We start from the raw sequence: 26,331 nt of genomic DNA on the forward strand, positions 1-26,331 counted from the left end.
TGGCCACTGACTGAATCCCGGGAGCAGAGCTGTGAAGAGGAAGGTCCAGGCTGCTCAGGTCCACAAAGTGGGCCCGAGGTTGGAGTCAGACAAAATATGTGTCAAGCGAGCGTGCTGCTAATTATGCCTTGACTATTACCTGGACTGACAGCAAGAGAATGGGAGGAGAGGGGGTGGGTCCGGAACATTCAGTCAAGCAGAAAGTTCCCAAACGCTGAGGCTAACACAGGTCAAGTGATTTGGCGCCTCGGGTGTATTAAAGCTATTTACAAGAGGCAGAGGGATTTATGGTGCTTTTGCACAGTCTGTTCTTTTATATGACCTGGCACTAGGTGGTCATGCTTTCTGACCTACTCAATCATTATTTCGACCCAATAAAAATCTTTCTTTTCAGATGTATTTAGGTTGTGTTTTAGAAACTAGAAGTGTTCAACGAGAGAATCTCTGCAGACACCATAATAAAATAACACAGGAACACAAATGTTTTTGTACAGTTTTACAGTTGTTATAGCTTGGGGTCCGCAAGTTATTGAAGCTCAAACAAAGTGATATAAAATAATAAAGATATATTTAAGATTCTCAACTAATCCAATAAGTCAATTTGTAACTTTGATCATGTGACTTTTGGAGAAACTCAGAAGTTGCTCGTTAGAATCATCTCAAATCACACTGCAGAACATGATCATTTTTCAGTTTTTTGTTTGTGCATCTTGTTGTCATTAATGCAAAAGAGAGACAAACCAAATTCTAAGACACTCTGAAATTCATGTATTTTTTTAGTTCAGCTTTTCAATCTGTAATATAATTTGTCATTTAAAAAAATGCAAATATAGGTTGTATACGTGTCATAATTAATAGATATATTTATTTGTTACACGTCTCATGATTGTTAGCTTTTAGATTTTCAAAATTAAGAATTATATATTATTTTTAAAATCTAAGACCTAATGTTTAAAAAAATCTAATGGAATGGAACAAACCACTGATTGGAGAGGCAGGTAATCCATGAACTCATTTTTGCAGCTTGCTTATACTTCCATCTAGTGGACATAAATGATAAAATGGTAAGAATCTAACCGTGATGAAACGGTACAAATCTCAATTGTGTCTCTCTTTTAGCATATCATATATTTTACTGTAGATTATTATTATTCCCTTAAACAATAGGCTATATATATATATCCATTGACAAATATTTTTTATTTATAATTTATTTCTGCTATGCAAAGCTGAATTTTCAGCATCATTACGTCTTTAGTGTCACATGATCCTTCAGAAATCATTCAATGCTGATTTATTATATTGCAAACAGCCGTGCTGCTTTATCCGTGAGACTTTTTTTCAGGGTTCTAAGATGAATAAAAATAAAAATAAAATAGCATTTATTTAAAATAGAAATCATTTGTAACAATAGTGTTTACATTTCTTGGGGTCAGTCATTTGTTTTTTTTTTTTAAAGCACTCAATACTTTTATTCAACAAGGATGTATTAAATTGATAAAAAGTGATGGCAAAGATTTATATTTTGAATAAATGTTGTTCTTTTAAACTTTCTATTCATCAATGAATCCTGAAAAAAGTATCACAGGTTATAAAAAACAATATTGATAATAACCGAGTATTAAAACAGCATATTAGCATGATTTCAAGGAACTTGACACTGAAGACGGGAGTAATGTTGCTGAAAATTCAGCCTTGCATTACAGAAATAATTTATATTATAACTTATATTAAAATATAAAAAATGCATTATTTTTAATTGTAATAGGCTAATATTTCACAAGTTTTTTTCTGTATTTTTGATCAAATAAATGCAGGCTTGATGAGCATAGGAAACTTCTTTCAAAAACATCAATGACTGTAATGTGTGTGTGTGTGTGTATCACAAACACTGAATAACTGCATATCTGGTCAGTGACATAAAATCTGTCTGATTGCTCAACAGGGTTTATGGCCCCCGGTCTGCAACCAACTGAGAGCGTTGCCATGACGACACCAGCTGCACAAGTGAGATAAAAATAGAATGAAAATCAGAAATACATGAAAAGGTTAAAACATCATTTATGTGATTCCATATATCTCATATTTAATGTATTAATTAATTTGTTTTGGAGGTGGGCTTTAGAATGGTTACAGAAATAGGATGTATTTCTGTTGTGTTTGTGGAGTATTTCCTCTTTATTCAGGTTTTTGCACGTTATGTTAGTTTTCCTCGGTTTCACATATTGTAGTGGCAAGTGTTGAATTCTGACATTTTTGTCCTTGGATATATGTTATTGAGCTCAGTTGATAGCTCATCTGTCTGTCAAAACTAAAGGTCAGTTTCTTCACTCCCTTTACATGAAGAGCACATTGACAGACGCATTACTAGGTTAAACCTTCTTCCCAGCATTGAGCCATTCTTTCCTAACAACATTCTTCAGTTCTAAAGAGCTTTTGGGAATTAAGCTAAATTTACTTTGTTGGTGATGTAGAGAGATTTAATCAAAGTATTCAAAAATTGCAATATGTGAATGATATTCACTCTGCATAATTCAGTTTGACTTTCAAGGGATCTTCAATTGCATTTTACTTTAAATAAACCAAGTGCCCTTTCACTGGTATTTGCATAGCCAGGATGATTTGATTTCCTTATCCATGTATGAACATTTTGTGATTAAGCGAACATGATGGAGGTTTAACTTTTGGATGGAGGGTTGACAGTTAGAAATGGGATTCTTGCTCATCTCAGAACAAATTGCTTTGTCATATTGAACTACTTTAACCACTATTTTACCAATTTGTTGAATAAATGTTACATGCAAATGACATCATTTTTGCTTATGTAGCCAACACACTGCATACACTCTTAAAAATAAAGGTTCTTGATTGGCATAAATGGTTCTAAGAAGAAAGTTTAACGTCAATGGAAACATTCCATTAGACAAAAGTGCTTTAAAGTGAAAAAATGTTCTCCAGATTATTCTGTGAAGAAAATAAGAATAGTTTTTCTTAAGGTTCTTTTAAGAACTGTTCGAAAGGTTCTTTGGAGAATCCCAAATGGTTCTACTATTGCATCGCTACGTATATAAAACATACTATATTGCATAAAACTCTCTTTTGGAACCTTTCTTTTTAAGAGTCTACTATTATTACAAAACTGCTGACATGTTTCTTGTTGACATAAGAAGATTTCTACTGTTTTTCAGTGACTTCATCCTTCAGGCACACTACATGGTTCTCTTTTGAGGACGGAGAGAGGCCAGAGATACATGGCTCCTCCCTCAGTGTAAGTAAAAACATTCCAGCCAAGTGAGCGAGCCAGCGAATATGAAACCCTGGAAGTCCCTGATTCCGGTCCCTTCTCCTTGTGAGCACTCACACGCTTACTAGAGGACGAGGACGCCCCATAAGCAGCTGCAGCACATCTTTTTTGAGACTTCTTTTGTTTTGTGGAGTACCTGAAAGCGTCCCTTATCCAAAGCCACCATGAAAGCCACCATATTTTTCATTCTCTTGACCGTTTTGGCTCATTCCAGAGGCCAGTACCACTACCAGGGCCTGATGAACTACCTGGAAAACAGGATGCTTGCTATGGAGGTAAGAGAATTTTGGTTCATCTGGCCACGTTTCAATACACAGTCTGCAGTCCTGCTAGTTTTCAGCCATTTTACAGAGACGTTCACTTTTCTAGACATACATCAAAACAATGCTAATTCTAAGAGTTCTTTACATTTATTCTACTCGACAACACTTGAAAATGTTGGCAATATCTGTAGCACAGTTTGTTCAAAGTGAGAGTACACGGTACACACACTATGAAGTAGCTTCTCAAACCAAAGAACCGTAGCTTAGATCAACAGACAAAACAAAGTCTTCATCTAAGCAAGTGCTGGCTCACATTTACTAAAGATTTAAGTCTTAAAATGGAGACTTAAATCTTCATTACTTTTGAAGAAAATCATAAAGATTTAAGTCGTCTTACTTTTAGTCTTGTAGTGTAGTTAGTAATAACTATATATTATGCATAATTATTAATCCTAACCATAACCATATAGTAAGTGCACATAGTTATTTAATATTACTCAGTTATGCATAATTACACTGTAACAAAGACACCTTAAAATAAAGTAAAACCATTTGTTTCTTGAGTGAAGTTGTGCCCCAGTGCAGAGAAACATTTTCTTGATTGACTGAATAGTTTATCTCAGCATTTTTGTTCAGTGAAGCTGTGTTGAATATAATTACTCGTGATTAAGTAGACACGTTATTAGAATAATAATTATTTATTCTGTCCATCTGCATATGTCATCATTTATGCTGACAGGACTGCCTTGATTACCTGAATCAGCAGGAGTCCACTGAACACAGTGTTCTTAAAATGTGTGTGATGTACAGTACAAGAAGACTAAAAGCCCTTATTTTATATATATTTTTTTCTGGTTAGAAAGTTTTTTTTTGTCACAATTTAGATTAAGGTACAATTCTCACTCTTAATAACTATTTGCACCAACGTTTTGCCTAATTAAAGTCCTGCTTTAAAATGACTGCTTATTAATAGTTAAATTTAGGCATGAGATTGGGGATGTAGAATATGGTCATGCAGAATAAAGTTTAAAACAGCCAATATCATAGTGATATGCATGTTAATAAGCAAAGTTAATGTTGAGAATTGGACTGTTATTTTTTAATCTGGTCCCAAAGTAAGGACTGAAGAAAAAAAAAAGTATTTTCAATTAATATTTATGGAGCAACAACATTTATGAGAAACAAAGTTCGTTTTGATTTGAAATCATGCAATATTAAAGTCAGCTTGAGCAGCTAGCCTAGAGCAAAAGGCCCTGGGGGTGGCCACACGGATATGGTATACATATTTAATGAAAACACTGACAATTCAGCACCATATTCAAGCGCTTTTAATATAGTAATACAGTATGGGAAGTTTTGTGACATGTTCTGTAGCTCTTGCAACAAGAAGGTTCCTCAAAGCATTTCACTCACCACAGATTTAATTGTTAAATGAAATAATGCTGTCCTTTTTGAAGTCAAAGAATTAAAAAAAAGTATCATGGTGTCAAGTATCATTTTCACAAAAATGTTGAGCAGCACAATATTGATAATATGTTATAATATACAATCAAGTCACTAAATAGCTATAACTACATTGCATGATAAATTTTTTATTTTATTTTATATAACTGATTTGTGGAACTGAAGGGTCTCAAATTCAGGACTCACTATTTATCACAATTTGTTAAAAATATGTATTGAATTTTATGGGTTCCTTGATAGCCTCAGACATCACTCTGAGGTTCTCCATCTTCTGAATTCAGATAAGAATTGATTTTACCTTTGACTGGGGGGAAAAAGGCTAACACATGCTGGCTAACACAACACTTCTGAACCATTATTCCCTGCAGGCCTATTCACCATTGGAATAAGTTAACATTGAACAGAATTTGCTGCACTTTTTTGATCTGGCTGATCATCTTAAACAATTATGTGACTCAGTGTATGTCTCATTTTTCCAGGAACGCATTGCCCTGTGGCATGAACAGGACAACCGCTACAACTCCGACCTGAAGGAATTCAGGCAGCAGGCCGTAGACCTGTTGGAGAAGTTGGGCAAAGAGCACAGTAAACTGCGTTCCGACATGGAGGGCGCAGGAGCACGGGTCGACCGCGTGGAGCGTGAGATGGACTATATTGAAACCAAGAATCCACCTAAGCCTTGTGTGAAAGCAGCAGACAAAATGGTGGAACAGGACGCAGTTTTCAAAGAGAGGAAGAAGGAAGAGTTCTTTGAGCTGTCTGGTGAGTCGGGGAAATCAGGTTTTGACAGCTGAAGCCCAGCTTTTGATCATTTACTTTCAGTTTTAGCCCCATGACATACTCTTTGGAGATTTAGCCTACCGTTACAAAGCAGTCCAGTTTGGGGGTTTCTCTGGAAAATTGTAATACTGGAAAATCAAATTGGCAGAGTTAAAAGCTGCAGTTCAAGGCTGAGAGAATGAACAAAAAAGCATGTGCTTTGATTTAAGACATTTGTATTTTATGAGAACTACAGTAGCATCCCAGTTACACTCATCCATATTGGGATTGTGCTGTAGGCCTTGCTACTGTCTCACTTGAACAGTATAATGGTAGAATTTCCGCTAATGCTTGGCTGCCTTGCACAAAGGATTTATTCGTTTAGAGGAAATGTGCTGCGTCTTGTTAATTAGGAAACAAGGAACAAAGAATCAAGCCAGTCAGTTCACTAGATTAGCCATTTGGCTTTTGTGGTTAAAATGTTATGCAATTGTTGGGTTCTTGGCTATTTTGTTATCCAGAAGACTGGAATCAAAGCAGATGAAAGTATTAGTTTCTCATTTGCCTGTTCATCTGACAGCTTTACAGTTCATCTGTCTCCACTGAAGTACAGTGTTGTTAACAAAAAAAATCCACTCTAATTCCAGTCCATTACATTTGTTTTATTTCTTTTCAAACAAAATATATATTTGTATAGTTTATACACTATGGTTTAAATATTTGGGGTTGGCAAAACAGTAATATTGTGAGATTGCATTATAATTAAAATGTAATCTATTCATGTGATGGCAAAGCTGAATTTTTCAGTGTCTTCAGTGTCGCATGATCCTTCAGAAATCATTCTTAAATGCTGATTCGGTGATCAAGAACCATTTATTAATATTATCAATTTTGAAAACAGTTGTGTTGCTTAATATTTTAGTAAAAACCATGACATTTTTAGAATTCTTTGATGAATATAGAAATGCACAGTATTTATTTGAAATATAGATTTTTAACAATGCCTCTGCTGTTACTTTTGATCAATTTAATGTGTCATGCTGAATAAAAAAGTATAATTGTTTTAAAGTAAAATTGAATCCTATTACTCACTCCAAATTTTCGAACATCAGTGTATATATTATGAAAAACATTTTGTAACAAAGAGAATTATAGGCAAGGGAATCTAAAAAAATATATATTAAAATGATGCCTGTTTATTAAAATGAAGATTTATCATGCTTGTTAATCCCCACACAATCCTTCACATTTATCGAAAGCATACATGACATTTAAGGGTGAATCTTTCGACTGTGGACGCTTACATTAGTTTTAACTCTTCGGTTTTTTACATTAGAAGTTTTACATTAGAAGTTTTACATTAGAAGTTAATTTCTTCCGTAAAGAAAAATAAGGGTTCAAACTCTATTTCTTTTTTCATATTGCTTTCTTCCAGTGCTTGTGCCGACTAAGCAGTCTGTATTGCTTTCAGAGTTTGCAATATTAATCATAGTATACTCCCTGTAGACATTAATCATGTTTGTTTTCATTGACAGTGTGCGTGAACATTGTATCCAGTCTAAAAGCAATGAAAATCCTTAAAAGGTTGGGGAGCCCGAAAGGTGTTTGGACCAAAGATGCCAGGTCAGCAAAAGTCTACATCTTTAACGGTACATCCGACAACACGCTGTACGAATTCAACTCCGTGCGAGAGCTCTCTGCATCATCAGGCATGTCTAAAGGCAGGCAGATCACCGTTCCCACCGCTTGGAATGGGACCGGTCATGCAGTCTACGATGGCTTTCTCTATTATATTAGTGAAAGTTCAGAGCTCCAAGTTATTAAATATGACCTCAAGAACGATTCGGTTGCAGACAGTGCAGTGCTTCCCATGGAGGACCGCAGCCCGGTGTACCAACTCAATCCAGAGACGCTGGTGGACCTGGTGGTGGATGAGGATGGGCTGTGGGCACTGTATCCAGCTGGAGACACTATCAATCTTGCTAAGATGGACTCGAACTCTCTGGACATAGAACAGATGTGGGACACTGCGTGTCCAAGAAACAACGCTGAAGCTGCTTTTATTGTCTGCGGCACAGTCTATGTGGTTTACAACACCAAGCCGCCAAGCCGCTCGCGTGTGCAGTGTGTGTTCGATGTGAATGACATGGTAAGCAGCGGCGAAGCCCCTCTGATTTATTTCCCCAGGCGCTTCGGGGCCCATTCCAGTCTCAAATACAATCCTGAGGAGCGGCAGCTCTATGCATGGGATGATGGGTACCAGATTCTGTATAAACTAGCGCTGAAGAAGAAGCTATGGGCGATAATGCCACCACCTGAGGAATAGTGGACCTCTTTAGGGCTTTATTTTCCTGGCTACAAAACGTTACTGAAAATCCTGTCATCATTTACTCACCTTCATGTTGGTCTTATGACTATGACTTTATTTCTTTCATGGAACTCAAATGGAAAAATGTTGAAGAATAAATTACAACCCAGACAGCAATATTAGTGTCGGCCCAGATTTGGCCCGACACTATGTTGCTTTCTGGGATTAGGAGGCATTCAACCGCCAAAAGGGACTCGAAACCACCATAAAAGTCACCTTCTCTGAGTTAGAACTTTTACATGAACTGGTTAATCCAGGTCACAAAACCAGTCTGAATGATTTGTTCACAACTGAATCTGTTCTCAAGTTCAATTCACTGAGTCATTGAGTTGGTTCACTGAATTATATGTTAATGTTAAACAGCTTAAATTTGGTTGTAATTCTCACATAAAGCTATCATGACTTTTTGTGAAAAAACAGACAATTTTTTTTTATAGAAATATGAATCTGAAGTTGAATAATGGTTTGAATAAAACTCTTTTTCCACAATATAGAATTCATTTTAAATGTTCACATAAAGTTATTATATGACTTCATAAGACTTGAAATATAGTGGCTTATATAATTTGGAATGACATCAGGGCAAGTAAATGATGGCATATGTTTAATTTTTGGGTGAACTAAGCCTTTATCAACGCGCAAATATATTGCTTTTGTTGCACATTTTTTAAAATATGAGACAATATGCAGTCTCTATAATGTAACCCTCTATTTGTGATTTGATGACAGAAGTTCACAAGAGTGAAAGAGAAGCAACTCTGTCCTTGAAATGGCTGAAACAATATTTTATTTTGGCATTTTTTTAAATACAAGAACCTTTTCAAACATTACAAGTCATATTGCAAGTACAAATGATCAATACAAAATTAGAAAGTTGTTCAGATTCACAAGGGGGCAGAAACAGGTTGTTAAAACACCAGCACACATACGTTAGTGATGAGGTAAAGAACCAGATCTAAACCTTATTAACTTTACATTCACCTACAGAAAAAACACTTTATATTATCGGAGTATTACAACATTGGTGATATTGTAAAAACGGGACCAAAAAGTTTGTCACTTTGTCACAACCATTTCTTCAACAAATTGACTTTTTGACGTAATTTTTAAAGATTCTGTTAAAATATTAAATCTATATATACATTTAAAGCTTAACAGTTACCCTATGAGATGATGGAGGGCATTATGTAAAATAACCAACTGGAGCGTAAACGAACTGCCTGCATAGGTTTTTTTTTATTATCTTTTTGGTCTGTCTTTTCTTATTTGAAACATAAGTCTAAATGTTGAGGACCCAAAGGGGAAGCTCTGAACTAATTCAGTAATTTCTGTGCATTTATGCAACTCATCTCCAGCATATGCATTATGTTTAAAAAAGTTGACAGGAGAATATACTGCAGTGATCATAATTTATCATTTTGCTGGGGTTTGCCTGAGCATCTCTTTCTGCTAAATTTAAAGTTAAATTGTGTTGAATGAATGTAAAACAAAACAGAGAAACCACAGGAACAAATAAATAAAATATTGCGGGCAATGGAAATTGTTAAGACATTTATGACATTAACAATTAAAAAAATAACACTATTTTCACTGATCTGTTGAGCATTAAATATTATAAAAATAGCACTTGCACAAGATGGCATGACTTATTTTTAGACTTACAGTTACTATATATTGAATTGTTTGGTTATGCAGATATTTCCATGTAACAGTTCTGCCGGATACAGACTGTACCACATTATGTTATGCACATCCTTTCAAATATCCCTAATTTTTTACAAAGAATTGTTGTGAAATAAAACAAAAATAAAAATATGAATCTGAAGATGTATGTTAGTTACCTACAATTTTATGTAAAGTCAACCCTGCTCTTTTAAACAGTACATAATATAAATATATTTTATAAGTCTGAGCATACAATGAAAACTTTGACTGTCACAAACAATTGAACTCAATAAAATGACATATCAAAGTGTTAGATTGAATCAGCATGAGGAGTTGAATTGCTATTAAATGCAGTGCTACTAAGATACAGATCCTCTTCTGCATCTCTTTAAATGCTATTAAAATAAGGTGAATACTGTACAACCCACATAAATCAAGACAGATCTCTATGGATATTTCAGCACTCTCACCTTAAATGCCCAGTTTTGCACCTGGTCTTGACGATGAATATTATTTTAATCACATAAATGTATTCAGCTACATGTGAAGTGTTTTTGTGTGTGAACAGGAAGTTCTTTACATGTAAACCATCTGTGTTTCATCAAGAAATGAATGGATAGGAAAAGTTTGTTGTGCTCAGATATAGTACATAGACAGTCTCTTTTTACACACAATATTTATACAACATCTATAAACCGATAATTGTTTTAAAAAGTACACCTTCACACAGTTTTCATACAAGGATTTGACAGAGAAAATAGTTTGTTGGTAGTATAGCACATGACAAATCCGTTGGCGTTCTCTATTTCTCACTCACACAAAACATTGTCCTTTCCCCTCAATATTTTATATAGGCTACCAGCATTTTTTACTTCATTCTTAGGACTTCCAATATTTAATCTTCCATCCACAAAGACCTTCGTTTGTAGCATTGAGTGGAAACTTCCGCTTGCAGAACACTGCAACGGATTTCAAATACTTCAGGAAAATTCATATTGGAAAGGAACATCTCTGACGATACCAAGCTATTCTAGGAACACAAGTTGGCTTTGTAGAGTATTTGTACAACACTTCCTTGAACTGACGATCATAAGTACTGGAAGAGCTTGAACATGAGGAACATCGGGGCAAAGATACTGTAGTAGGGCCTGATCTTAGATCAATGTTTGGGAACCGTCTAAATCAACCCGTAGCAGGGCTCTCGTTTTCATCAGACAGACAAATGGGCTTCAGCGAGGATGCCGAGCCTGTAGGTTCACATATGGCTCTGATCAAGGGCTGGCAGGAGGTTTGGGGGAGGGGCAAGACCCCTGACTGTCAAAACTGGCCGTTCTAGCTTTCCACTGTAAGAAAAGACACATGAAAAAAACATTAATTAGAGCATTTAAGAGTAGAAGCAGCACAGCACAAGAGTGAGCAAATATTGCTCAGAAGGGTTAATTTTACATGATGGTTGGATGAAACTGATGCCTCTAAAGTTATATTATAAGTTCAGGAGTTCACACTTACATACAATTAGGTGGGGTAAAGTTTAATGCGTATTTGGCGTGCTGTTCGGGAGGAGGGCTCCGAACTTAGAGGACTCGCCCCTATGTAAGTAGTTAGGACTAGAAGTGTGGAGATCCACTGTCAATGGATTGAGGTGAGACTGCTGAGTCTATATATATACCTCTTATCTTTGATTGTTGAGTGCTCTCTAATTATCTGAACATGCTCCTCCCAAACTTTGTTAATAAAACATCATTTAAACATATTTGTTATTTTTTATTAATTATTTTCTATATAAAAATAAATATCATGCTTTTAATTAATGCAAGTCCAAACACATCTAATCACGTCCCACTTAAGCGAACTGCATAAATGAGGCTACAAATGAACTAATTAATCCTCAACCTGATTTTTCTCATGCTTTTATGTAATTATTTGCGCATCACGGGATATTGTTAAAATGAGAATAAGCATTTGTTGAATAGCCTTTTTTTTCTCTGGCATGCTAATTTATTCAGTACAAACTTAATTAAATGAAATTTCAATAATGGTGACTTCCAATAAAACATCATTTAACTCAAATCAGAAACACAACCATACCCCTTTAAAAAAATGACCAAAAACAATGCCTTACAAACTAAGCCACCAATTATTTCTTAGGTCAACTTAATATTCAGATAAACGATTGTGTGGCCATGCCCCCAAACACAATGCATAGATACCCAGACAGGACCTCAGCAGAAACAATTGACAACTTTGTTCAAAATAAAAACAACATTTATTATTGTATTTAACAGAAAATAATTAAGTAGCCTAAATGAAGAGAGCAAAATGCATAACATTTACATAGCGCCAAATTAAATTTTTCCCCATCATGATTAAATCTTAACCACATTAGAAAAGGGGACAGAATTCAGTGTGTGAATTCAAATCAGCTCTGACATATTCCACTCATGTATTATTCATAAAGCACAGTACAAGTTTGAGGATGTGACTAGAGGGATCTGAATATTTACAACGAGAGATTGACGAGTAGTCAGAAATGAATTCTGAAAATGCAATTTGCATTAAAAAAAGTTCTTAGTTCTAAATCAAGTGAGTCTTGGAGGCTCACTGTCCTGCAGAGTTTTGCTCCAACTTGCCGCAACACACCTGTCTGAAAGTTTGTGGTATGCCTTGGAAGACCTTTTATTAGCTGGTTCAGGTGTGTTTAACTGGGATTGGAGCTGAACTCTGCTGAACTATATCAGGCCACCCCTGATAAACACTAATTCAGAGGGTTATTATGCCTACCCTTCATGTTTATGTTTGCATTCCTGGAGGGAGGGTTACTTACCACTTTTTCGGATTTCTTAGGCTCCACCAGGGAGTGCCAGTGTGCAATTGGCTTACGGGGGTATGTGAGCATCTCGTTCCAGTGGTCTCTACCTAAACCTTCAGCACCACATCCCAAACGGCACACGCCAATTATCTCATTGTGGCCCACCCTGCAAGATAAGATTAGTTTGTTATAGAATTAAACATTGGTATATCCGTTTAATTTAAGTGATACAAATCAACACATCCACTCTGGCAATGCATAATGTAACTTAACGTTTGCATGACCCAAAAACATTTTGTTAACAGACAATGATATGAGTTTGCCTGCCAGTGCAACTGACCTCTTTTGCAGCAAGGTATGTGTGTAAAAATATGTGCATATATTCTGAGTTGGAGAGAGCAGCTGAAGTGCCACAGGATAAAGAAATCAACATACATTTACCTCAGTGGTGCTGAACTTTACATGAGTCCTTTTGTGAACCCAAGGTAGAGAATTACGAAACAGCAGTTCCTGACATCTAATCTTGTGTGTGTTCTTGTCTTGGACACTGACTGCTCTGGACTTCAGAATGTTGGGTAAAATGTATACACCCGGTTCTTTGAGCAGTTACCCAGCTGTAGAGAAGTGAGCTGTGAATGCTCTGACATCTGACCTTTTCCTCTTTCTACTTAAGCACATGTAGTCTACTGTACCATGTGATCATTCTGATGTCTGATCCTGCTATTCTAACATATCCTGTTGATTGTTTCAATATTTCTCTGTTTGGGTCGTGTGCCTTGAGTTTGATGCACAATATATTACAACCACATATCCAGGAAAGTTTCGTAAAATGTAATAAAATAAAGAATCTGTGGTTTGTTAATTCTCTTGAACTTGATTTAACTGGCAAAAGTACAAAGGAAGGAATACCAATGTTTTTACTGACAAAATTAATAATCAAATTTTGATTTTGATGGCTGCAACACACTACAAAAAAGTTGGGAGAGAGGCAAAATAAAAGTGCTAAGATTATAGAATATGGAAGTTAAAGGGGTGATGAACTGAGAAATCAAATTTTCCTTGAGCTTTTAACATCTAAGAGATCATCATATAAGAATATCCTGTAAGTGTCAGAACTGAAAACATCCTTGTTAGTCCAATATAAGCTTTTATTGAGACCAGCCTCAGCAAACGACTCATTTTTAAAAGTAGGGAACTATGATGTCAGAGGTTAATTAACACCACCCCCGCAGAAGAAAATCAACGCCTACTTCAACACGGCCGGTTTAGCCCCGCCCACCGATTCGCGCATTACACGCATAGCTAAACATAGCTAACAAAGGCCTACCTCGTGCTACCGAGCAATACAGAATATTGTTGTGCAGTGCCTGGTTGTGGAAGACAGTCACTGCATAAGCTTCCTCTGATGCATGGATAAACTTAATTTTTAATGACGTTCCACTCCAGCTGATGAGGGTAAAACCGTCTGTTCGCTTCTTTTCACTGAGGATTGTTTTGTAAACAAGACTGGATTTGCTGACCGATTAGGAGTAAAGAACAGTGCTGTGCCGTCTGGACCTGGATTCCGGTTGCCATTTTACAACATTGGTTGGACGTTTTCAAAACAGTTTTCCCGGTAAGTTGAAAAACTCCTTATAATATGCAAAACTGTTATCCACTCACAGCAGTAGTGTTTACTTCCAAGTCTTCAGTGCAAAATGCCCATAAAATCCGTGCGTTTCTGAGCTGGTCTCAAAGCTAGGGTAGAAAATAGCTTATAGTTATTCATTTTTTATGTTTTTGAATGCTAAAACCAAGCGAACGTCATATGTTCACATCAGAAAACAATATAATAAAATTTAAAAAGCCAGTTCATGACCCCTTTAAACTCTTTTAAAATAGTCCACTGGTGTAATAGGTGAGGGTATCATTGGTATAAAAGGAGCATCTCAGTCTTTGCAAGCAAATTGCTCACCACTTGGTGTAAATATCATCTGAGAATTGTCACGCCATAAAAAATTACATTTCTCAATACAAGACTGCAAAGAGTTTATGTATTTTACCATCTACCATAATATTGTGAAAAATGATGTGTTAAATTGTGACATTTTTTTGTTTGGAAAGGCAATATGCAGTGGAGGCATGAACGGCCCAACCCCCTCATGAATAATTAGGTAGTTTTCACCTGTGAAAACAAAGACCCGCATAATAGCTTTCATTCAGGTGTGTCACACGAGAAAGAATGCGAGGACAATATACATACATACATCACACACAGGGCTCTATCTTGCACCAGGCGCAAATGACTTTATACACTAACGCATGTCTCATTCCTATTTTGCACCCGCGCAAAGTGGGCTTTTTTCCTCCAAAGACGCACGTCGGTAAACTAGGAAATGAACCCTGGGTGGATCGGTGCAAACATTCCCTGGTGCTGTTTTACAGTTCCAGAAAACAATTGCGCCACTGACCAGAAAAAAACCTAGTCTAAAGTCAGTGGCGCATTGCGCGTTGTTCATAATGCTATTTCAAGCGCGCATGCTTGGCCATAATGTCGCGGGTGCACAACGCGCATACACTTCAATTCTCTCATCAACACAGATGCAGCAGTTTTTTTTATTTTTGCAAATCATACATTATAACAAGGAAAATATTAACAAATGAGGGATATCATTATGGTTTACATGAAGATGAAAAAACCTAATTACCCATTTTTTTAAGGCTAATTGTAGTACTGACGGATCAGACCTGTTTGCCCAATAGTGGCAAGAAACATATTTAGGCCTATATAATGTTTAACCGACGCTGATGTGGGAATTTTCTCCCATACCCATACAACGTCACTTCTCTGTCTTTCACTGCCCTGACAAGAACGTCGGTCTCATCGGCTGTGAACGCTCTGCATGGGTCACGCCTGGTAAACCTGCCGTTATAATAACAATCCATCATGCAACATGCGCACCTGCTCTTAAAGGGTATGTTGGATGGCGCTCTGATTGGTTTATTTCACGTTACGCCCAAACCACACCTATGAATAATGAAGCTACTTCAGACCAACCCCTTTTAGATTTGCGTCAGACGCAAGAGGCATTTATCCCACCGGGAAAATAGCTACTTGCGCTTTGCGCTTGATACTTGCGTTTCAGATCGTTAAAATAGGGCCCACAGTATATTTTTAGTCATACCTGAAAACGAATCATGTTAAAATTTTATAGAATTGGTACAAAGTTAGAGTTGGAAACATCTTGAAAAGAAACTTGTCTTCTGAAAATGTTTGTTTATGTTTATCTGAAGAAAGAAAGTCATATACATTGGCATGAGGGTGAGAATATTTGGGTGAACTGAACTATCTAAATGAAAATTAAAATGTGGTAAGTTTCTCATATCTCATATTATTTCAAAACGGTAAAATTTAAATTGAAAATTAATAATATATATATATATATATATATATATATATATATATATATAGCAACAGCGCCCGGATCCGCCCACAAATTTACTTGCGCTTTGCGCTTGATACTTGCGTTTCAGATCGTTAAATATATATATGTTTTTTCATATGCAATTCTAAAAAATGAGGGCTGTAGTTTTCATGTTTTAAAAATCAAGAATAAAGTATCATAAAAGTATAATAGTTCATATGACTTCTACATTAGATATAAGCCAGTTGTTCTGTTCATGTTAGTTATCAAGTGTGTTCTCAGTATTTTTTTTTGAGTTTTTGTTAATAAATCGTCACTGCTGTGAACAGATCCAGCTCCTTTCCTTTACTTTTGCAACCACCGCTGTCAGACAGTGAGTCAATATTGAATTTTCACTTTTGGTTGATCTGTCTCTTTAAATTTCAATGTATAAATGAGAAATAGCTGTTACATACAGGTCATAGTCCATGACTGAGATGTGCAAGCTGACTTGGTCCATGCTCTCAGGAGGGATGTCAAAGATAATAGCCTCATTATAAGTGGGATTCAGGGTGTTTTTCTTCGTCGTGGTTTTCTTCTTTTTGAGACGTCTCCCATCACAAATGAGGGATACCTTCACATAAGGATCTGCAAAGAGAAAACACTGGCATTAGGGCAGATCATTTAAGTGCTATTTCACATTTGCAGTTTGACTTGTTTTACTTTAATTTAAACTAGTGCATACTACAATAGTTTAATCAAATAAATTGATGAGAGTATTAGATGAGATTAGAAATGAATGCTGGGTATCTTCATAAAGCAGAATTTGCATTCAGTGTGAATAGAAGATCATTGAGATTTAGAGCTTTAATGAAATGAATTGAGTGCTGATTCTAACATCAGAGCTGCATACTGATTTCCATCCCTCTCCATTATTATAATACGCAATTTGTCTGATCCATTTATCGTGTACATTAGTCAGTCAGCCATAAACTACTTCCAGCTTGAGCAGAACAAATCACATGTGAAGTACTTGTTCTGACAACAAATTAGCTTGGAGCACTTCTAAACAGATATAATGCACTGCGTGTGAATAAAATGTTACTGCAAATGAAAAACGTTTGCTCCTCAGCAGATAAAAGCAAAAATGCCTGGTGTGTAACACACTATCTTTAGAAGGAAAAACCACGATAGTGTGAGTAATTCATGTTATTGGAGCTTAAAATTGTTCCCTGCGTCACATTCGTAACGCTTCTTTAGACTGTCTGGCTTAACTCGCTCAGTGATGCTGCTGATTTACCTCCGGGAAAGTTTGTAAATATGAACAGACTCAACAGAAGCCAACTTGTAACATGAAACCATGATTAGAACGTGCTGGACGTGTGCATTAACTATTTATGAGAAAATAAAAAAAGCTTTCCAGAAGCCATAAAACCAAATGGACCAATTATAGGAGAGAGTGGTGCTACTTTTTGTTTATGTTGTCCTTTAGGCAAGGGGAAATGAGACCGAGGTAATATAAAATGGCTATACGTCAGGGTGTGTCAGAATGACCCTAGTGGAATTGGACCCTAAACTAAAGTGTTACCAAATGTTTCTTTCAAAACGGATAGTCACATAAAGTATGTTCTCTAGATTAAGAGAGGGCTTAACACTTTCACCGCACTCTCCCCTTCTTATTTCGATGCTCAAAGGCAGTAAAGCTTTGAGTGGTGAAATTCTACCTGAGTATCCTGTTATGTCCATTGCCTTTAGGTTCCTGCACTTGATGACTGTGAGTGTTAATCTGCCTGCTGTAGGTAGATAGCAGAGTGAGAACATGATCTCCCCCAGGTCCACGCTCTCCTGTCAGACACAGACACAGACAAATCAATGTAGCATGATGTATTGGCACATTTTGTTACAAAGGTCACTTTTTCAATTCAATAGCTCTGGATAATAAAGATAAAAACAGTAAATGTGCAATGATGTACCAGCAACAGATACTATTAGAGTAGACACTGTTCCACAAGCATCACTCCCAGTCAAGATGAGTATAGAAACTCATTTCCATCTCATGGAAAAATAAATATAAAATGCCTTGGTAAATTATAATTATGACAAAAGTTGAAATTATACTAAGCCATAGATACCAAGAATGATACTAATCCATAATTATGAGACTAAATGTCAAAATTATGACATATTAAACGTAATAACGCCATAGGTTGAAATAAGATAAACAGCCAAAACTATTAAATCATAAAGTCTAAATTATGAGATTAAAAAATCTCATGACAGTCAAAACTCTCTTTCATAATTATGTCAACTATATCTATGACATTTTGTGTTATAATTTACCAAACCATTCTTTTTTGAACGCGAGCGGAAACAGGCTTCTATTCAGACTTCCCAATGCTATGACTAATTGTGACTAGCGGTGTTTCCTTTGTGAATGAATCTATGTTTTGTGCAAGAATCTTTTAAGAGGATGAATCATTGTAACAGTGTTGATAGTCAGTAATTATTGTCTTTTCAATCTGCACAGTGGCTGAATAGAGAACTATTCTGCATTAATACGATCAAAACAGTCACTTTGCTATAGGTTCCCAAACTTCCCACCCAGATACGCTAAAAGCTAGTTAGAACTGCAAGAAGTTATTTATTGGTATCTTTGGCATTTTGACAATGATGGTTGGGTTTAATAAGCCTTTGACTCAATATCGTGGGTTAGGAGAGTACTGATTGGACATATATAGTCACAGTGACCAATTAGTTGTTGCGATTCTCCAAGCCGGAAGCTCTCCTGGACACCACTCGAGCAAACTGTTAATTAAATGTCAACACTTCAAAACATTTCGGCCTTTCCACCAGGGCATGAGGTCCATTATTTCCATCACAACTGATCCAAGCATATCAAGTTTCTTTTAGATCAAGATAAAACAAGTGTAGGCCTATCCAACAAAAATGAGGCAGAATTTTTAGACATTAAGACCACCCACTTTGTCTGAAAGTTAAGCACATGTGATGCAAAGGCGAAGGAAGCTAGAGTTAGCGTGTTAGCGTCATCATCTCAGCAGTATTAAGTCATGGCGTAAAAATTAATCACTTTAAATGAACTCAATAAGCCTCTCTCTGACAGACATATCCCATGACTCCCTACTTGTGGCTTAATGTCTCTCTAGCCCTCTAAGGTGATTATTTGCAGTTTCCACTTAAGTATCATATAGGGACTTTTTAAAGTGGACTGATGGATGGGCAAAATGCCAGCTTGACAGAAAGAAAAGTAAAGCAAGTAAACTTTAAGTAAATAAATTGACTGTTACAGAACAATTTGGCAAAGGTTAAAAAGTCAAGCTTACTAAATTATGTCTGATTTCCAAATACAGTGAATGTGTTGATTTTGTAAAATTATTTGGATTTGGATTAACTATTTCTCAGATCACACCAAATTCCTTCCATCTTCGCCTTTTGGAACATGTTTGCTGTCAGCTGGCATTATCTTAAAGGGACAGTTCATCCCCAAAAATATGTCATCATTTACATTTAGCCCATTGTTATTCATTGGTATAATCCTTCTTCCATGAAATATAAAAGCAGAAGTTTAGTTGTTTTTTATGTTATTTTGTTTACAATGAAAATAAATGGTGATATCAAGTTTCTTATCCCAAGTCTTCTAAAGCAATCAATAGCTTTTTGTATGAAAAAGAGCAAAATTTAAGTTATTTTTCACGTTTAATTCTCTCCTCTGTTACAGGTGCACACGTATTTAAATATGACACACCATCATTGAAGTCCGTGATTTCAAACGCCATTGGTTCTTTTGTCTTGAAGCCATTTGTGACACCAAATTTTGACAAATGCACAAATTAAAATTGAATACTTGAATAACAATACAAATTTGAAAATGCACATATCCAATCTGCGTATATATGAAAAGCAGCTTAATCGTTAGTATTTTTTTTTCTTGTAACTTCAGAAGACTTGATTCATGTATCACTTTTATGATAATTATTTGATGCTTTATGTCATTTTATGAGCACTATACTCATTAACTTGCATTGTATGGAAAAGAGCAGCGTTAACATCCTGCCTAACACCTCATTTTGCGTGTAAAGGAAAAAAAACAACATAATAGTTTTTTTGAATTTTGAAATGAGTGCATTGAGTTCCAGATTCAAATCTCCTGCCAAGTACAACCGAACGTGTGCTATTGTTCAAGGGGCAGCCGGCCTCCTGCCACGAAAGCAATAACCACAGGTTTATTGAATTGCTCCTTTGAGGATAGCAGTAAATCTAGAAAACAGAGAGAAATAAGACTCATTGAGGAGTATTGCCGGCCATTATGGTGTGATAAACAAACCTCAGATGACCTCAGTTGCTATTTTGGAGGTTACCTTCAATAATATTATACTGTGATTGGCAGTACCTCTTATTAGAGCCCGTTAAAAAATTAGGCAATTACTTTGTCCACACATACAATCAGCCTGTGTCAGTCATCTCCATGTGTCAATTACTACCTTATCTGTGTGTTAATGAGGGTAGATCCCTGAACTCTCATTAATTTGGCTGTCTTGGTGTAAGCAGGTAGCACAGAGTTGAATATTGTGTCTGCATATTAACAGACCATAAACCTATTCGCACAGGATAAGTATTACCTGGTGACCTCTAGTCATGTGTAATAATTGCAGAGGTTGTCTGTGATCTGAATCCTGTGCAAATCAGCCATGTCTGTAATTTGTAAAGTCAAAATTCCCAAGCAAAGGACCTACCATAATATTTTACTGAGGTCCTGTGATAATATTAATCCTGTGCGAATTGGTATCTCTGTGATTTTGCGGGGTTGTATATAATTTTTCAATGTTTTTGTTTCCTGTGCGCTTTTTTTTATCAGTCTTTTGTGAATAATGGAGTGTTATGATAGGAGTTTGGGTGCAGGGTCATATCTCTATAGCCTACACCATACAACTATACAATTTGCAGAAAGAGAAAGCTGAAAACCATCAGAAGAGCAAAAACAAAAAGAATGATTTGATGGAGTTGTGATTTGAATGAAGGGTAAGGGACATTATTCTGTTTCCTGGTTCCCAGGTAATAATTATCCCATGCAAATAGGGCTTATGTCAATAACCCAACAAGCTAATTCACATACCTTAGTCGCATCTAATGGCCTTGTTATTTAGAATTATTTTATTTTCTAATCTACACTAAACACAAACTGTCTGACCGGTGCAAAATCAAGTGCACTTGCTAAGGTTTCAGGATCTATCCTTCCTTCTCTTACTAACAAAGGTTAGTCTAGAATGTCGTAGATGACCTGGATGACTTATGATTTATCAGATTAGTCATGTGGTACAGTGGGGTCCAAAAATTTGAGACTATACAATGAATAAATTTTTTCTGTACGATTTTTATATTTTTCAAAGAAATTTCTTATGCTGCACCAAGGCTGCATTTATTTGATTTATTTTATTTATCATTTATTTATTTATCAAAATATTATTACAGTTTAAAAAAAGAACTCTTTTAAAATAGAATTCATTCCTGTGATGCAAAGAAGAATTTTCAGAATCATTAGAATCTTCAGTGTCACATGATCCTGCTGATTTGTTTTGCTGCTTAATAATTTTATGGAAACCTTGATACAATTTTTAGGATTCTTTGATGAATGAAAAGTTCAAAAGAACATAATTTTTTTGTAAACATATTGTAAATAAATTGTAAATATTATTACTTTTGATAAATTTAATTCATCGTTGCTGAATAAAATTTATTTTATAGGCTATATATATATATATATATATATACTGTATATATTCAACCATTCTTACCGTATCACATACAGAAATATACAATTTTACAATATAATAATAAAATCTAATAATATATTTTAACCTGGAAATAAATCTTTTTTTAGCATTTTTAGCATTTTTATCAAAAAAGCTCATTTGTGACATTGATCATGTGAACAGTTTTCAAACCAAAAGTCAACTTTTTACTCGAATTGTTTTAAATTTTCAGTGAAATTTGTGTATATAAAAAAAACTAGTGGTCTCAGACTTTTGTTACCCACTGCATATTAATTTACAGATCTGATCAATATGTGATCAATATATGAGCACCCTCATCATGTACCTCTCCCCATAAAAACAAATCGGCTTAAAATCCAGCAGAATTTCACGATTTGGCAAACACATCAAGAAAAGTGGAGAGCGGCAAGGTTCTCTTACAGAAGTAGCGTACTGAATGTCTCTCCAGATGGAGGTTTCCCTCGAGAGATCAGATACTTCTAACAGATTGTCCAATATGACCTCCCCAATCATATCATGCCTTGAGAACCGGTCGAAGTCAAAAACGCTGAGATGGAGCTTCCTGGCGGAAAGCTCATCATAGGGTACCGGAAACTGGAAGGACTCGTCAAACGTGGGGTTGAGCGTTTTACGATGGACTCGTGTCTGGAACTTCTGCTTGCGATCTGGAAGCAGGTAGATCTTGACATAGGGGTCGGAGCTGCCGCAAAGATCCTTTGCTGGTAGATCAAATGCCTTGAGTATCTTGACAAGTATCATCTCATTCTCATAGTCATAGCGGAGAGAAAAGTTGATCTTGCCACAGTTTTTGCCGCCTTTACTATTGTCGGAGCCGTCGTTCTCTGTGGTCATCTGCTTGTAGAGTTCAGGCTTGATACGGCCAATGCTGGTTGGCTGCTCATCCACATCATAATCATCTCCCAGGTCCAGACTTCCAACCTGCATTTGACGGGGAAGGTGACGTTTGAAGGAACTATGCCTGCAAAAAATAGATAAAGGAGAGAAAGAGTAACATGAGGGATTTGATGATGTTTAGAAAAAGTTGGATTAAAAACTGAACAGCTCAAGGCAAGGTGTATGCTATTGTAATATAAACCTGAGCTTTGTCACAATTCGTGAAGACAAACCTCAATACCATGATAGCAATTGTTTTATCCGTTATGTAACTACTTTTCTCAAAAGGCAACGGGGTGTTAAAATGAATTCTGGTGTAGTTAATTCAACTGTAGTTCATACTATTTAATATTAAAGGGATACTAGTAGAGTATAGCTTTGTATTAGTAGAAAACCTGTAGTATTTTCAAATTATGCTTTCCACCTTCATGTCCCCCTGAGATGAGAGATTTATGTAGTTTTTGTCTGGAAAAAATCCCCCGATTGTCATTTTGCGTCATCGGAGGATTTTTTTGGCCAGAGGCTAAAGTCTACAGTCAGTAGTAGGGGCTGTCCCGCTTGTTCTCAACCTGCCCATAGAGGGTGGGATCTCATTTACAGAATGTGTAGTGTCAGCCATCTTTTTTTGGAAGCTAAATAAGCAGGCTCTTGTTCTGTGGAGAAAGCTGAGTAGGGGTTTCCATCATCTTTTTCCCAGACATGTCCTGGCCGTTTTGCTCCTGCAGTCGCCATTTATTGTTTACATGCACACCTTTTGTTTCAATCCAACTGAATACATTCTGATTGGTGAATCTGAATGTAGTGTTTATATGAACACTAAACAAGTGATTGATTGGTGTGAGTTTTAACATTGCTAAGAAAATTCCCGCTCCTCCGTGAGAGATACGAGACTGGTGCGTCTCACAGGTGTCACTCATTGGTAATCATGTCACCGGCCTCGCGCCGTTCTCCCGTGGCCCTCAGCCTCGTCCTGCTCGCCACAGTAAACATGATGAATGGCGACTGTAGAGCGCAAAAGCCAAATCCCGGACATTTTGGGCGATCTCGAAACACATTTTCACGGAGACTCACTAGTAGCCAAGACTCGTTGTTTAACTACTGTGCTCTGTTACTGGTAGGCGTGGCCTCCTAGGGCTATGAAGCAAGTGCATTCTGGGAGTTGTTGTCTTTCAAATACATTTTCTGGAGCAAATACATTAGTACATGACATATCAAATTTTGAGTGGACAAGTTCTGTGCCATAATTAAGGTCCCTGGAACAAGACCAAATGAATCAAGCATGAGCAGCACTTCTCTTGGTTCCAGTGATTATGAAGCAGCTAAACATTAAAAACTCGCCCTGAAGTGATTTTGAAATGCATTACTGAAGGAATAAAATAACAAAGCAGTCTCAGATGAAAGACTGTCCTCTAAAATATTATGCATCATCAGCAAAATACTCTTAGAATACAAATTATATTTAATTAAAGATAATTATAAATGATGCTTTTTGAGAAGTTTATTTCTCTTGTTGGTGTCAGTATTCATCTGTTCTGTAATATCTTTATGAGATCCTCTAATGAGGTGACTGTAATTGATGCCTTTCGAGCCATACTAGAATAGCCACCTTGGACATAGAGGAAAGTTTACACAGATCTAATAATACAGGGAGCCTCTCCTTTAGGTATATATGTGACCGATGACATGTGTAAATGGTTGCGGACACAGGCTGCAGGCTGAACATTGATCAAAAATAGGAAAAAGGCGGGAAGGTGGGCATCCCTTAAGAATAGTGTGAATTTACAGCTACATTTTAACATATTTTGATGACTTTAGCATATACAGTATGATTATGGCTGCTGGAAAATCAGCTTTTCATCACAGTTGTGTTTTTTCTTTTGACTGTAAAAATATTTACGCAGTTGTCTTATAACATTATCTTACTGACCCCAAACTTTTGAAGGGTAGTGTAAGTGCACTCTAAAAAATGTTGGGTTGTTTTAACCCAATTTTGGGTAAAATATGGACAAACCCAGCCATTGGGTTACATTTTTAAATTAAATTTAACCCAATGGCTGGGTTTGTCCATATTTTACCCAAAATTAGCTTAAAACAACTGGGCATTTTTTAGAGTATTTGTGTTCCTATACTTTTTGGCTCTGTTACCTGGTGGATGACGCAGGCTCTGTGGTCTGTCTCTGCATGCGCTGTGTACGGCGCAAAAAGTGCTCCCTCATGGAGAGCTGCACCTCGGCGGGGATGTCGGGAGACGTGCGGCTTATTTTAACAGCAGCCTCCAGGAAGCCCATCGACGCCAAAGAATACTTATCCTTTTCAGTCGCCATGGCGACCTCGGATGGCTGAGGACTGGGCAGGAGAGACGGTAAATGAAGTGAAGGGCAGTTGTCAGGGGCGAGGACCGCAGAACTTGACGAGAGGGCTTTGTTCCTCCAAGGAACCCAGCACAGCCTCCAGGAGACGAATGAGGAGAGCAACAGCAGCGCCAGGCCACACGCTATTATCACACCGATGGGGAGGCCAACAGTGATGTCTACAGCCGGGCGGAAGTGATGGGCCGCACAATATGGACAGACAGATGGTCGAAACAGTGAGACAGACAGAAAGAGAAGTGCATTAGTTTGGTTTCAAATGAGCAATGACTTGTTTTTATATTTATCTAAAGATCCATTAAACACTGTCTGAGGCCCTAAATTTCAAACCACGCACACACTCACAAACAGTGCAGAAATGATGAAATGTAATTAAAGTTATCGCAGATACAAGCCCATAATCTATTTCCAAGGGAACAATGCAGCGGAAGATGCCGCAGCAATATCAAGTGCTCTCACATGCGACGCTTTCAACCCATCAATGGCTCTTATGCATGTAGGCGGAAAGCAAGCTCAAACTCATTTCTTCACGATTACAGAGAATTTGCTCGCAAAAGAACAAACGGAGTGGAGAAGCTCAAAGACTGCTGACAAGCACTGTGTAAACAATAATGTAAAATAAAAGGGAGAGTTGTCATTTTGTGTGGGAGCGCTATATAGGTTCTAGAGCAATAATATTGAGGCGGCTGAATTCATTTTTATTTTCTGTCGGAGATGTGTTTTTATAGTGAGAAACGCTGATTGCGTTTTTTTTTTCTCCCAACAGTTGTATGAACGCTCTCGCCCACTGCTTCAACCGGTTTGATTTATTTGAAATAATGCATGCTGAGATCTCCCTGGGCTTCCTGAGGAACGTACAATGTGTCCTTGCTCAAATGGAATATAAATCTCTACTGACAGTTCAAAGGGCTTGGGGCCACGTCTAATTTGGAGTATTTTACAACTTTTGTTCTTCAGTCAGTTCCTCATTCCTTTCCAAGTCATTTGTCATTACGTGACTTCTGGAAGCACACAATATCAAGTAACCTAAAGAAAGACTCGGGGGTCAAAACAGGAGAAATTAATCAAGACTTTATACTTTAATACTTTATAATATACAGTACTGGTCAAAAGTTTGCAAGACTAATTAAGATTCTTTTTTTAATCAAAAATAAGTCTCTTATGCTCGACAAGGCTGCATTTATTTGATCAAAATACACTGTTTTCTTTTTATTATGCAGAATTTATAAGCAGTCATTACTCCAGTATCCAGAGTCACATAGAA

General features: G+C 36.6%; 2 protein-coding genes across 3 annotated transcripts in view; one reads left to right on the plus strand and one right to left on the minus strand.

Moving 5' to 3' along the window:
- Positions 1 to 3,283: 3,283 nt before the first annotated feature.
- Positions 3,284 to 8,560, plus strand: olfml3a (olfactomedin-like 3a). Its single transcript, XM_039652629.2, has 3 exons — positions 3,284 to 3,579; positions 5,511 to 5,793; positions 7,326 to 8,560. Exons 1-3 carry the CDS (start codon positions 3,469 to 3,471, stop codon positions 8,114 to 8,116), a joined length of 1,185 nt encoding a protein of 394 aa, XP_039508563.2. The 5' UTR covers positions 3,284 to 3,468; the 3' UTR covers positions 8,117 to 8,560.
- A 362-nt stretch (positions 8,561 to 8,922) lies between these two features.
- Positions 8,923 to 26,331, minus strand: part of syt6a (synaptotagmin VIa) — a 43,236-nt gene continuing 25,827 nt past the window's right edge. For both annotated transcript variants that reach the window (XM_039652628.2, XM_089124191.1), the window contains exons 2-7: positions 24,844 to 25,228; positions 22,225 to 22,783; positions 17,740 to 17,860; positions 16,492 to 16,663; positions 12,648 to 12,798; positions 8,923 to 11,166 (exon numbers count right to left, since the gene is read on the minus strand). In XM_039652628.2, coding sequence (XP_039508562.2) covers positions 11,095 to 11,166; positions 12,648 to 12,798; positions 16,492 to 16,663; positions 17,740 to 17,860; positions 22,225 to 22,783; positions 24,844 to 25,228 — 1,460 coding nt within the window. In that variant the 3' untranslated portion in view covers positions 8,923 to 11,094. The remainder of the gene's footprint in view (positions 11,167 to 12,647; positions 12,799 to 16,491; positions 16,664 to 17,739; positions 17,861 to 22,224; positions 22,784 to 24,843; positions 25,229 to 26,331) is intronic.

The sequence above is a fragment of the Pimephales promelas genome, chromosome 20, assembly GCF_988280905.1.
Source record: "Pimephales promelas chromosome 20, fPimPro1.hap1.1, whole genome shotgun sequence".
In the NCBI taxonomy this organism is placed as follows: Eukaryota; Metazoa; Chordata; class Actinopteri; order Cypriniformes; family Leuciscidae; genus Pimephales; species Pimephales promelas.

Coding starts and splice junctions, on each gene's coding strand:
- olfml3a (XM_039652629.2), top strand. CDS start 3,469: ATGAAAGCCACCATATTTTTCATTCTCTTGACCGTTTTGGCTCATTCC. Junction 3,580..5,510: donor ACAGGATGCTTGCTATGGAG/GTAAGAGAATTT, acceptor TCATTTTTCCAG/GAACGCATTGCCCTGTGGCA. Junction 5,794..7,325: donor AGAGTTCTTTGAGCTGTCTG/GTGAGTCGGGGA, acceptor TTTCATTGACAG/TGTGCGTGAACATTGTATCC.